General features: G+C 45.4%; 1 protein-coding gene across 1 annotated transcript in view; it reads left to right on the forward strand.

Moving 5' to 3' along the window:
- The window catches only part of LOC141121768 (uncharacterized), a 60,207-nt gene that overhangs the window by 5,198 nt on the left and 40,751 nt on the right, over positions 1-14,258 (forward strand). Inside the window, exons 7-14 of the mRNA XM_073611487.1 lie at positions 1,419-2,301; positions 7,279-7,330; positions 12,239-12,256; positions 12,343-12,466; positions 12,584-12,681; positions 12,774-13,001; positions 13,082-13,288; positions 13,881-14,022. Of these exons, the coding sequence (XP_073467588.1) occupies positions 1,419-2,301; positions 7,279-7,330; positions 12,239-12,256; positions 12,343-12,466; positions 12,584-12,681; positions 12,774-13,001; positions 13,082-13,288; positions 13,881-14,022 (1,752 nt within the window). The remainder of the gene's footprint in view (positions 1-1,418; positions 2,302-7,278; positions 7,331-12,238; positions 12,257-12,342; positions 12,467-12,583; positions 12,682-12,773; positions 13,002-13,081; positions 13,289-13,880; positions 14,023-14,258) is intronic.

Below are 14,258 nucleotides of genomic sequence, written 5' to 3' on the forward strand. Positions count from 1 at the left end.
CCCAGATTTTTCGCCACCACTAGAGGTCCCCGGTCGCCATTTTACAGAAGGCCAGAAGAAGTAACACCAAGAAAAAACAAGAGGCGGAGCCGGCCGGGTGGCTGACAATAGAAATTGAGCTGCGGCACTGCCCGCCCCGCTGCCGGTCTGCTGTGACCTGTTATGGAAAGGGGCGGGGCAGGGCGGCGCCACAGCTCAATTTCTATTGTAGCTACCTGGCCGGCTCCACCTGTATCCTGATCCCCTCGGCCTGTTACTTCTGGAATTCTGTAATGGCGGCGGAAACTCCTCTGCTAGGATACCTGATGTAAGGGGGACACCGCTGGGGGATACCTGATGTAAGGGAGACACCTGATGAAAGGGGGACACCGCTGGGGGATACCTGATGAAAGGAGGACACCATTGGGGGATACCTGATGTAAGGGGGGCTCTACTGGGGGATACCTGATGTAAGGGGGGCTCTACTGGGGGATACCTGATGTAAGGAGAGACTCCTCTGGGAATGCCTGCTGAGGACACCTAATGGTATCTGGTGGCAGGCGATGTGGCAAGTGACACACTCAGGACTCCTACTGATTCTACATTCTGGTGAGTTGAACTATTTTATCTTATATTACAATGTAATAATGCGGTGTAATCATCCTGACAACATAACAACCATGGTGCCGGGATGACTGAAGCGCCAACACCAGGTGTTTGGAGTATCTTTATCTGCTGATTGTTAAACTTTCTAAAATACACATATTTCTATTTGGGTGTAGGATCTGGGCCTGCTGTCCCTCCATCCCTCTTTCTTTCCTTCCTTCTCTCTCTTTCTCCCTTTTTTTCTCCCTCCATCCCTCGTTCATCTCAGACTCTAACCACACCCCCTTTCAGCCACGCCCCCATTACGCCACACCCAATATTTAGGTTAAACCACGCCCATTTTTGCCGTGGTGTGCTTTACGCGCCGCAGTTTTCTTTCTCGCTACATCACACCTACAGACGAATGCCCCGCCCCCTAATTATAATAAGACTCAACCTACAGACAAAAAAGTGTCCCTATAAAATTTTTTCCAATGTTGGCAACTATGGAAGCCTAAGCCTATAGCCACTTGTTCTATGCTAAAGAGTCTGCAAGTCTGAACTTTAAACCTCTGGTTTATCAGAGATCACATGACCCAGTGCCTAGGATTGTGGCTATGTAAGAAGCATGATATCCCAGTTCCCATTGGTTCCTCTTCAGAGAAGGCTGTGTAAATGTAGAAGTGATCTGGGGGGGGGCAAGGGCCCTTTTACCAAAGAATGGAAGATTCTCAGCTGGTTTGGACATCCATAGAAATAATTTATTCACTGAAATTCACCTGATCCAGATGCAATATTGATTTAAGTGGATTAACCCTACCATATCTATTGATTGTGGTTTTATATTTTTCCAGGACACACCATCAAGAAACCATCAAAGAATCGTCTCACTTTATCTTCAGGGTGTAAAATGGAAGATGAGAACATCACAAGAGATTGTGCAGGAGGAAAGACAATGAGCTCAGCTATGGATGGAGGACTTCACAGTGTGGATAGACCATCAAATCTTTCTGACTCTGAGCAACCTTGTACTGTGAGGGATGGTACCAGAATTCAGGGGGCGGGGAAATTTTCCTGCCCTGAGTGTGGGAAATGTTATTCACTGAAGTCCTGTCTTACCAGACATAAAAAAATACACACAGGGGAGAATCTCTATCCTTGCACATACTGTGGGAAATGTTATACACAAAAATCACACCTTGCTTCACATCAAAGATCTCACACGGGGGAGAGCCCATATCCTTGCCCTGAGTGCGGGAAATGTTTTTCACAGAGGGGCAGTCTTTCCAGACATCAGAGATTGCACTCAGGCGAGAAGCCGTATGCCTGCCCTGAGTGCTGGAAAAGCTTCTCACAGAAAACGGGCCTCGTTATACATCAAAGAATTCACACGGGGGAGAAGCCGTATTCCTGCCTAATGTGCGGGAGGTGTTTTTCTGAAAAGACTAGTCTTACCAAGCATCAGAGATTGCACACGGGCGAGAAACCGTATTCCTGCGCCATGTGCGGGAAATGTTTTAAGCAAAACTCAGAACTTGTTAAACATCAAAGATCTCACACGGGGGAGAAGCCGTATTTCTGTGCCGAGTGCGGGAAATGCTTTTCACAGAAGTCCAATCTTAATGCACATCAAAGGTTTCACACAGGGGAGAAGCCATATTCCTGTCCTGAGTGCGGAAAATGTTTTTCATGGATGTCTCAACTTACTGAACACCAAATGTGTCACACAGTGAAATAGCTATTTTTCCATCCCGAGTATGAGAAATGTTATACTCAGCAATTAGAACTGTCAAACAACAAAAATCTCACACTGGAGAGAAGCCGTATTCCTTCCCTGAGTGCGAGAAATGTTTTCCACAGACATCAGTGCTTATTATACATCGGAGGTCTCACACAGAGGAGAAGCCATATTCCTTCCCTGAGCGCGGGAAATATTTTTCACTAAAGTCTTGCCTTGCCAAAGTTCAAAGAACCCACACAACCTTTGAGGTGTATTAGTGTCCTGAGTGTGGGAAATGTCTTCTGTTCTGACTCAACTACAAGGCCATAAACTTTATCTCCAGCTTCATATAGGGCTTACACGACCTGGTGTTCTATTTATCCCTTGCATCAATTCAGACAGCTTTACTCAATGAATAAACTCACTGTATGGAGAGACAGACGATGAATCCTTTCGAATGTTCCGTTTAATGATGGATATTCATAGGTAGAAAAACATTGGTGTTGTAAGCCACATGGAAAGATGTTACAGCATGGGGTATACTGAGCAAATGAATCAGAGACAGGAAGGGGAGGGGAATATATAGAACTACGGTAGGGGAGAGAGTTCAGATAGACAGAAGGGAACAGAGCTTAACCACTTGCTTACTGGGCACTTAAACCCCCCTCCTATTCAGACCAATTTTCAGCTTTCAGCGCTGACGCATTTTGAATAACAATTGCGCGGTCATACAACACTGTACCCAAATGACATTTTTATCATTTTTTTCCCCACAAATAGAGCTTTCTTTTGATGGTATTTGATCACCTCTGCGGTTTTTTATTTTTTGATAAAAAAATGTAAAAAGATTGAATTTAAAAAAAAAAGATTTTTTTTTATATTTTGTTATAAAAAATGTAAAACAGGTAATTTTTCTCCTTCATTGATGTACACTGATGGGCACCGATAGGCGGCAGTGATGGGCACTGATGGGTGGCAGTGATGGGCACTGATCGGTTACACTGATAGGCAGCACTGCTAGGTGGCACTGATTGGCACTACTTTTGGGCATTGATAGGTGGCACTTGTGGGCATTAATAGGTGGCAGTGTGGGCACTGTTAGGTGGCAGTGTGGGCACTGTTAGGTGGCACAGATGAGGCAGATGTGCCTCTTCCACTTCGGGACCGATGTCCCTCGCATCTGAGCCGGTGATCGGGTTTTTTTTCTACTCACGCTATAATTGGACACTTTTTGGGGGACCAGTGACACCAATACAGTAATCAGTGCTAAAAAATGCACTGTCACAGTATAAATGGCACTGGCAGGGAAGGGGTTAACATCAGAGGCAATTATAGGGTTAAGTGTGTTCCCTATGGGTGCTTTCTTTTTTCAAATTCTTTATTTATACAAAAGAACCAAGTATCCATCACATACAATATACCGCAAAATAAGTGTCACATTCACCTAATACAAAAAATGTTTCAAAACAACACGGTATTATAGAGCAAGTAACCAAAATACTAAATATCGCTAAGGCCCTACACCATTTTCTCCTCTCCATAACTAAGGAGATGAAAAAATAGTGCGCCACAGTTTTCCCTTTTTGTTTTAAAGTAAGAAAAAAACCTAAAACAACCCCCCCCCCAAAAAAAACAAGAAAAACAAAAATAATGGGTGCTTTTTAACTGTAGGGGGAATACTTTGACTAAAAGAAAACAGAGATCCATTTTTCTTTCTGGCAGAACATCGGTCTGCCTTGTTTACATAGGGAGATCGCCGTTCTGCCTCTCTACAAACGATTGTCGAGTTGCTGGTGGCCATCTTGGCCCTGCTGATTGGATCCCGCTGTGTCCAATCACAGCGGGAGCGGGGCTCCGGTGGTGCGCGCCCCTGAGCCGAAGAAGATGATCACGTACAGGTACTTGATTTTGTGCTAAAGAGCCGCCCTGCTGCATAAATGTGCATGGGTCCTTAAGCGGTTAAAGGAGGACATAATATTAGGGTAGATATTGCTTGTAGATGAAGTGAAGGGGAGATCAGATTACATGAAAGCACTGACAATTTCAGTGCAGGAGTTATCAACCTGTACAGGCATTCTTAGATGTAACATTTCATATCTACGTAATAAAAAATTAAAATATAATAACACTTTTTTTTGTATGAAACAAAATTAAATGAACTATTACATTCATAAAAACACAATACTTCCTGCCCCACTCCTGCAACAAAATAGAGCCTGACTGAGCATTGCTCAGCCATTCAGGAGAAGCTTTGTATTCTATGAATGAAAAATAAAGCTTCCATGATTGGCTGAGGCAGAGAGGCAGGCGGATGACATTATGATCTCCGGCTCAGCCAACCAGAGGGAGCTTTGTATTCATTTATAGCATACAAAGCTTCCTGTGAATGGCTGAGCAGCGCTTGGCCTGACTCTGTTTTGCTCCAGGAGTGAGATGGGAAGTCCTCAAACTACTTCCAGAATGCTTCTCTGTATACTGGTAATACAACGCACCCAGCAAGAGCACCTGTTAGTGCAGTTTGTGCATAGTTTGTTTGGGCCAGCTTGGCTTAAAGAGACTATCCTAGGTGTCACATACATGACAGGGGAGCCTGACGAGACATGGATGACCTTCCCAACATCTGAGAAGAGTCTATGCTGGGTAGTTTGTTGCTGCCTTTTTCACACTCTGGGTTTGGGAGTTGCTGTCACATACTGTACATGTCAGCGGAGCCTCACTAGACAAGGATGACCACCCATACACTTCCAGCCCAGGGCCCCTGATAGGGTGGCTCGTTGATTGACTGGATGATGATGCCAAGGGTTGGAAGCCACTGGATGGTTCTGTGATGCATGGACTCCCCGTGGGAAGATGACGGGCAGAAGACCAAACACTGGTGCAGCAGTCTGGAACAGTGCAGCAGCCGTGATGGAAGAAACACAGGACCTGCAGAGGGGCGAGTAGGCAGGTGTGTAGATAATGGAGCTACAAGTAGGTGTGTAGACGAAGAGATGCAGGGCTTAGGACTCATTCAGGTCTTGGGGGAGCTGGGTCAGGCGGATCAGATGCAGAGGTGAGATTTCAGGTCGGTATCAAACGAGGAGATCTAAAGCTGGAGGAGCAGGCAGAAGTGTGATCATGGTTAAGACAAAGGTCGTTGGGTACAGATGGATAAGTAGAAGCAGTTCGAGACAAGCCAGGTCCAGGGCTGCTGCAAGGATTTTTGACACCCTAGGCGAAACCTCATTTTGCCGTCCCTTGACTCCACCCCATTTCCCCTGCCCATATAAACCCCACCTTTTTAATGAAGCGCCCATCAAATGCAGCCTCACCAGCGCCCATCAAATGCAGCCTCACCAGCGCCCATCAAATGCAGCCTCACCAGCGCCCATCAAATGCAGCCTCACCAGTGCCCATCAATGCAGCCTCACCAGCGCCCATCAAATGCAGCCTCACCAGCGCCCATCAATGCAGCCTCACCAGCGCCCATCAAATGTAGCCTCACCAGCGCCCATCAAATGCAGCCTCACCAGTGCCCATCAATGCAGCCTCACCGGCGCTCATCAAATTCATCCTCACCAGCTCCTATCAAATGCAGCCTCACCAGCACCCATCAATGCAGCCTACCAGTGCTCATTAAATGCAGCCTCACCAGCGCCCATCAAATGCAGCCTCACCAGTGCCCATCAAATGCAGCCTCACCAGCGCCCATCAATGCAGCCTACCAGTGCCCATCAATGAATGTTTGCTTGCCTTCAATCATTCGGGAGTCGGGACACAGACACAGTCCTCCGCCACTGCTGCGCCTCTGACACTATGTGTGAATGGAGCGGCGGCTGCCTGCTGATGCTGAGACTTAGTTGCTTGCTGCAGAGAGAAGAGAGTAGGAAAACCAGTGGCCGGGCACCCTAGGTGGCTGCCTAGTTCGCCTAGTGGTAGCACCGGCCCTGGCCAGGTCAGTATCAGGAAGTCAAACAGGAGATACTGGATACAGATTAACAGGTAATGCTGAAGACAAGTCATCACTGGCCATGGGAACTTATCCAGTTTAGATTTTCTTGGCACCAACAACAGCAAGTGTTCAGGTATGCAGCTGTGCATGAATAAGTGGTCAGCAGCAACCACTTGGTGTTATGCTGGCCATACACTATACAGAAAATCGGCCGAACCCATTTTCGAAAAACGAACGTTCGACCGTGACCGCAAACGATCGTGCCATCATATAATGTCCGATAATCTGTTCAGTGGACATGAATAAATAATTTTGTGTTCGTTTTTTTACATATACCTAGTGCAGGCAGTTCGGACGGGAAACACATTAACCTTGCAATTTATCGTACGTTCGGCAGAAATTTTCCAAACATGCCATTCGTTTTTTTTCCACAAAAACGTCACAAACGATTATCGATTTGTACCCACTAACTTGCCGAAAAACGAACGAAGTGTCCATACGAACGATTTTTCGGCCGATTTTTCGTATAGTGTATGGCCAGCATAAGGCCTGTACCAGGTTGCTCATACTGAAGTGGCATCTGCCATATTGTCATGAAATTCGTGAATCCAAGCCTCTAAGGGTTGTAGGAGTGGTATGATTGTCTGTTTTTTGTATGTCTTTTTTTTGTATCTTTTGTATTCATGCAAATGCAACAAGGATGGCATCGTAAACTAAACTTCTACTGATATCCTTCTCTGTGCGTGAGTAAAGTAGGGGATTCCAAAAGATCCAGTCCAATTAAAAACCTTAATCTGTTTTACGTTTATCTTTGAAAAAACCCTTTCACAGAATGCTTGAGTGCAAGTAAAAGTAAGAAGCAATGGTGGCTCGTCCATTAGGGGCGCACTGCGCTGCCCCCCATCCATGTGTCCGGCCCCCTAATCTACATGCAGGATTCCAATGAGGGTTGCTTTTTCTTTTTGAAGTACGTGATTAGAGCCAGGGGCTCTAAAAGACTTCAAAAGGTGGGCTCAGGGCGCAGAGCACTTCGCCCGAAGTCCACTCTTTTGTGTGACAATAGCGAATTAATATTCACTATTATTATACTGGTTCTCCTCCCGGCCAATCAGAAAGTGGGTCGTGAGGCCCGTTACCCGACTGAAAGGAGAAGCCATCCTATTGGCCTATGAGGAGGGAAGAGATGTACGGCTGAGGTGACGCAGGGGAAGCCCAACCGTCGGAGCCTGGACATGGAGGAGACTGAGGGGGAAGCCACCACTGCAGCGACCATGGGGGGGGGGGGGGGTTGGGTATGGGGCACGGTACAGGCAGGAGCAATGGGAGGGCATGGTCATGTCCGTCTGCCGCCCCCTTGACGGATGGAGCACCAGCCAGGAGCAGATAGGAGTTGAAGAAGACTCCTTACCCTGTAGCTGAAGGGAGCATATAGAAGACTGAGAAGACCCGTTACCCCGCTGCTAATGGGAGCAGCTAGGAGCCTGAGAATAATCGTTACCCCATAGCTGATGGGAAAAGCTAGGTATCTGAGAAGACTTGTTACCCTGTAGCTAATGGAAGCAGCTAGATGTCTGAGAAGACTCGGTACCCCCAGTTGATGGGAACAGCTAGGAGTCTGAGAAGACTCGTTACCCCACAGCTGATAGGAAAAGCTAGGAGTCTGAGAAGACTTGGTACCCCCGCAGCTGATGGAAGCAGATAGGAGTCTGCGAAGACTTATTACCCTGCAGGTGTTTGGAGCAGATAGGAGTCTAAGAATACCCATTACCCCATAGCTGATGGGAGCAGCTAGAAATCTGAGAAGACTTGTTACCCCACAGCTGATGAGAATGGCTAGAAGTCTGAGAAGACTTGTTACCCCGCAGCTAATGGGATCATCTAGGAGTCTGAGTAGACTTATTACCCCAGAACTGATGAAAGCAGATAGGAGTCTGAGAAGACCCATTACCCTGCAGGTGATGGAAGCAGATAGGAGTCTAAGAAGACCCATTACCCCGCAGGTGATGGAAGCAGATAGAAGTCTGAGAAGACTCGTTACCCCACAGCTGATGGGAGAAGGTTGGAGTTTGAGACGACTCGTTACCATGAAGCTGATAGGAACAGCTTGGATACTGAGATGACTCATTACCCCGCAGCTAATTGTTAATGTAGTTCTGAAGATAAAACATTTTTCACCTTAACAGATTCCCTGCATTAAGGTAAAAAAGGTTTTGGGACTTGCTGTGCCCCCTCCCTCTCTAAACACTTTCCTCTCCTGTACTGATCCAGTGCTATGCCCGGTTGCAGTCTTCTCTCCTCTCCCCTGCTTCACACAGGGACTGACAGGCAACAGCGGGATCCATTGACTCTTGCTGCTTTCAGATAAATTGAGTGAGGAGGGAGTGGGGGGCAAGGCCCACCTGCACTATGTGGGTCTATAGATGTACACAGCCCAGGTTGGGATCGAGCCTGCATGAGTGCCCCCATAGCAAGTGGCTTGCTATGGGGGCACTTGGGGATGAGGATGAGCTTAGAGTCATACCTCCCGACATTTTGAGATGGGAATGAGGGACACCTTCTAGCAAACCTATGTAGGCATAGGACACACACCCTGCCACACACCATTAAAGGTGACTTAACTGAAAACAAAAGGTTAATCAAATCCACAAGGGCTTTTTTTTACCACTACTATTCCTTTATATTGGCTTTTAAAGTTTACAAATGCAGCAATTTAGCATTTGGAGTAAAGGTTTAGCACAGACCAAAATGAGGGACAAATGAGGAGGAAAGAGGGACATTACTCCAAATCAGGGACAGTCCCTCCAAATCAGGGACAGTTGGGAGCTATGCCAGAGTGCCGGTACAGGACCCCAGGAGAACCTCAGACCACTCTGTGCACAAGCATTACACATAGCAGGTAAGTATAATACGTTTGCTATTTTGTTAAAAAAAGAAATGAAAGCCTTTACAATAGGCAGTAATATATTTCTATGCCCCTTGGTGGGAGTTTAGATGATCCCATCTATAAGGATATACAGTACATACACACACAACACAAGACTGTGTTCACACTACGAGACGTTTCTCGGTGCTGCAGTTCCTCTGAGCTCCACAAGGTGGTGATCTCACTTCTATCCAGACAGGAAGTCTCTATGGAATACAGACTGGCAAAGGAAGTTCTGGGTGAGAGGTGAGTTGGGAGGAAGTAGAGAGAAGACATTAGTGGAAATGGCAGCAGAGGAGGTAATAAGATCTTATTTTCTATTTACACCCAGTAATCCCCCGTCATGTCCGTCCTCTTCCTCCATAGTCACTGTGATGTCTTTTATCTCCAGCAGATGATGATACACACACATATACACCCATTACCTTGCACCCTCTGGCTGCAGCTGCAATCCACACAATTTAGTTCCCATTTCCCTTCTTCCTAAGACCAGACTCCCTTTCTCTTGCGCCCTTTGGAATGCCTACTCTGTCTGTAACAAACTCACCTCTCTCCGTGATCTCTTTATCGCAAACCCAATTAATCTACTTGCCATTACTGAAACCTGACTTCATGAATCCGACACTGCTTCTTCTGCTGCCCTATCCCATTGTGGTGTTCTCTGGACTCACTTCCCCAGATCCAGTGGACGTAAGGGAGGGGGTGTCGGAATCCTACTAGCCCCACATAGCACCTTTCAGGTACTACACTCACCTCCCTCTCTGTCACTCTCCTCATTTTAAGCACACTGCATTCGTCTATTCTCTCCAGTTTCTTTAAGGATAGCCGTGATCTACCGGGCCCCCCGGACCGGTGTCAACCTTTCTTGATGACTTCTCTGCCTGGCTGCCCTACTTTCTCTCTTCTGAAATCCCCACAATCATTCTCTGTGACTTCTACTAACAGTTACCCGTAGAAACCTATGACATCTCAACTCTTCTCTACTCTGCTACTGACCACCTCTATGACAAAGTCTCACCCTTATCCTGCACTGACCTAGCCACCTCTGTCTACAACGCTTCACTGTGGCATAAGACTAATGCCCCGTACACATAGTCGGAATTTCCGACAACAAATGTTGTATGTGAGCTTGTTGTCGGAAATTCCGGCCGTGTGTAGGCTCCATCGGACATTTGTTGTCGGAATTTCCGACAACAAAAATTTGAGAGCTGGATCTCAAATTTTCCGACAACAAAATCGTAAATTCCGATCGAGTGTACACAATTCCGAAGCACAAAATTCCAGGCATGCTCGGAATCAAGCAGAAGAGCCGCACTGGCTATTGAACTTAATTTTTCTCGGCTCGTCGTATGTGTTGTACGTCACCGCGTTCTTGGCGATTGGGATTTCCGACAACATTTGTGCGACCGTGTGTATGCAAGACAAGTTTGAGCCAACATCCGTCGGAAATAAATACAGGATTTTGTTGTCTGTATGCGGCATAAGTCTAAGAAAGTTTTCAACCAATATAAATCTGCCCTCCAAAAATACAATTCCAGCCTCCTCACTGCCAAGCAGACCTATTTTATCACTCTCATTAGCAACTTATCATCCCGTCCCAGTCAACTCTTCTCTACCTTCAACTCTCTACTTTGGCCTCCACCCACTAACTCACTCACTGCCCAGGAGATCATCAATCACTTCAAACAGAAGATTGATACAATTTGTGAGATCTCTGCTGTTCAGGTACCCTCCATGCTTTACACTTCATGCCCACCCGTACAATCATTACTTCCCTTTTCTTTCAACCCCACCACTATAGACGAGGTTGCTAAACTACTTTCTAACGTCCATCTAACCACCTGTCCTCTGGATCCTGTACCCTCAGAAGTCCTACGTTCACCCTCTAGCTCTATTCTACACTCTTCAACCCACATCTTCAATCTCTCCCTCTCTTCTAGCATCTTCCCCAACTCTCTAAAACATGTACTAATCACCCCCATACTTAAAAAGCCCTCACTGGACCCAACCAATCTTAACAACCTACGCCCCATCTCCTTGCTCCCCTTTTTATCCAAACTCCTTGAACGTCTGGTCTACAACCGACAGAGCGACCGCCTTGCTGAGAATAGCCTTCTTGATGCCATTCAGTCTAGATTTCATCCTCAGCACTCCACAGAAACTGCTCTCCTAAAACTAACAAACAATCTACTAATGGCCAAAACCAATGGACACTATTCTGTACTCCTGGAACTTTCTGCTGCCTTTGACACAGTTGACCACCACCCTCCTCCTCAAAAAACTCCACGCCTTTGGTCTCTGTGACTGTACTATTTGCTGGTTCTCGCCTCCAGGACTTTTCCATAGCCTCTCCAATCATATGGAACTCCTTACCCCAATCTGTCCGCTTATCTCCTACTCTGTTAGCTTTTAGACGATCCCTGAAAACCCTTCTCTTCAGAGAAGCCTATTCTACCCACACCTAACAACTGTATTTTCACTTTCTCCATCAGCACATCCCACACAATTATTACTGTTTTTTTTGTTTCACTTGAGCCTCCCTTCTAGATTGTAAGCTCCAAGGAACAGGGCCCTCTGATTCCTCCTGTATTGAATTGTATTGTAACTGAACTGTCTGTTGTAAAGTGCTGTGCAAACTGTTTGTGCTATATAAATCCTGTATTATAATAATAATAATAACCCATCCTCTGACATCACACTGATCTCACAGCTCCTCCTAATGTCTCTACGTCCAGCTCTTATGTCTTTTTCTGATGCGTTTAGGACTTGGGCGACCCTTGGTATCCTCAATTGCAAAGCAGGTTTGTTGATCCTGCATATTGTGTAATGACACCAGAATGCCTGCAGCAAGATTTTTATCTACATAATTGGGGGGGCTGTGTTTGTAAATTACATCTCAGCCTGCAGTTGGGCTTTACAACAACGGAGTGCTGACCAGAGATGTGAGGAGGATTCTGGGAATAACATTTGATTTTACTATTCGTGTTTTAATACAGAGTTTTCCTCCTATAAAGTCTGGAGATCATATGACCATCACATTGCCTCCACCTCCCTCCCTGATAAAATAGAGAAATAAAAAGAAGATTCTTGAAGTCACCAGAGAGATCATCAAGGAGAGGTGAGCGGTGCTGGGAATTCTGGGACATTATCCAGTAACAGACAAGGGATGTGTCTGGATGGTGACTGTATCATTGTGTGTGTCAGGTTCCTATAAGGTGTCAGGATGTCACTGTCTATTTCTCCATGGAGGAGTGGGAGTACTTAGAAGGACACAAGGATCTCTACAAGGACGTCATGATGGACAATCAGCCGCCCCTCACATCACCGGGTAAGAGGAGACTTTATTGTAAAGGAGAGAGCAGTACGGAAGGGTCCACCTAGATCCCCCATCATCTGATAAACACATAGAAACAATGTATTCAGTCAGTGTGTGTGTTTCCTACAGATGGATCCAGTAATGGGAACCCACCAGAGAGATGTCCCCGTCCTCTGTATTCCCGGGATTCCACACAGGAAGATCACACCATCCCTCACCATCATCAGGTAGATGAGGAACAATCACTGATAAGTATCATTAGGATCTGTAAATTCTATCTAGATTGTTACAATTAATGTCATTTTTATTCTATATTCAGAGTAGAAACCTGAGAGAGTTCAAAGTTAATGTTAAAAAAGAGATAAAAGAGGAGGATGATGAGGATGGGGTGATGGAGGAGTCAGAGCTTCTAAAAGAACACAAAAATCTGTCCCAGGACACCATGATGGAGTCATCCAGCTGCAGAAATCCACCAGAGAGATGTCCCCGTCCTCTGTATTCCCGGGATTCCACACAGGAAGATCACACCATCCCTCACCATCATCAGGTAGATGAGGAACAATTATTAGTAGTTAAGGCTTATATACAAGCATGTTTGTTACAATGATTATATTTTTATATATTCAGAGTGCAATCCTCTGGGATTATAATATTGTTGGTAAAGAAGAGTATAAAGAGGAGGATGAGGAGTATGGAGTGATGAAGGAGTTTTTAGAAGGACACAAGGATATGATGGAGCCACCTAATACCAGGAACCCACCAGAGAGATGTCCCCGTCCTCTGTATTCCCGGGATTCCACTCAAGAAGATCACACCATCCCTCACTGTTACAAGGTTGGTGGGACGTCTAAAATATGGATTCATGGAGATGATGTGTGGATTTATTGGATGTCATAATATTAAAATCACAAAGGAAACCATAATTAAATGGCGGGCGTTTAAATGGTAGTTCCCTAGATAGGTCAAAATATATAACAAAAATGTGTAAATCTAAAGTATAAAAAATTCATTTTTACATATAAATACATCACCTTGGACAATACAGGCAAAGCATAGGCCCGCATATACATTAAAAATACACAGATGTAAATAACCATGAAACACGTTTGAACATGTGCCACACAGGATTCGCCTACATGTTTCACAGCATCGGCTGCTTCTTCAGGGCTTCAGAATCCATGTCTGGTTCAAACAGTATCTCTAAAATTCCTGCATCAAATGTGTTTGAGCTAAGGGGAGACTTCATGATTGTTTACATCTGTGTATCTCTCTTTGTGATTTTTCTACTTAATTGGGCTGGTTGTTCCCAAAATAGAAGGCTGGTTTAGAACTTTGATAGGTTACTATACTATACCATTTCTATCATCCTTCACAAGTTCACAGTATTAAAACTTATAGTTCACAGATTATATTTTCTTTTTATTAGTGGGAAGATCCAGTAGATATTGAATTTGAAGTCAAAACAGAAGAGGAAGAGAGGTGTGTGAGGGATGATCAGCAGTCTATGGAGGAGGATGGAACAACGGGGACATTTATAGAGGAGGACACTCCTACAGAGATCAGCACAGGTGGGTCATTAACACTAAATACATTCCCTGACCCCATTCAGAGGAAGGCAAGACCTGGACGAATCAGTCTATTAAAGGGTAACAATCCTTTCCGTATGTGAAGATAAATGTATGAGTGCCCCCTTGTCCTCTGTAATGACCTGAAAGTGAATGAATCTACACCAACTTCACTAGATGGACCACTAATCTATTTATACATGGTGATCATATCTCCTCTTATGTATTTATACATGGAG

Source organism: Aquarana catesbeiana, unplaced genomic scaffold (assembly GCF_042186555.1).
Source record: "Aquarana catesbeiana isolate 2022-GZ unplaced genomic scaffold, ASM4218655v1 unanchor229, whole genome shotgun sequence".
Taxonomy (NCBI): Eukaryota; Metazoa; Chordata; class Amphibia; order Anura; family Ranidae; genus Aquarana; species Aquarana catesbeiana.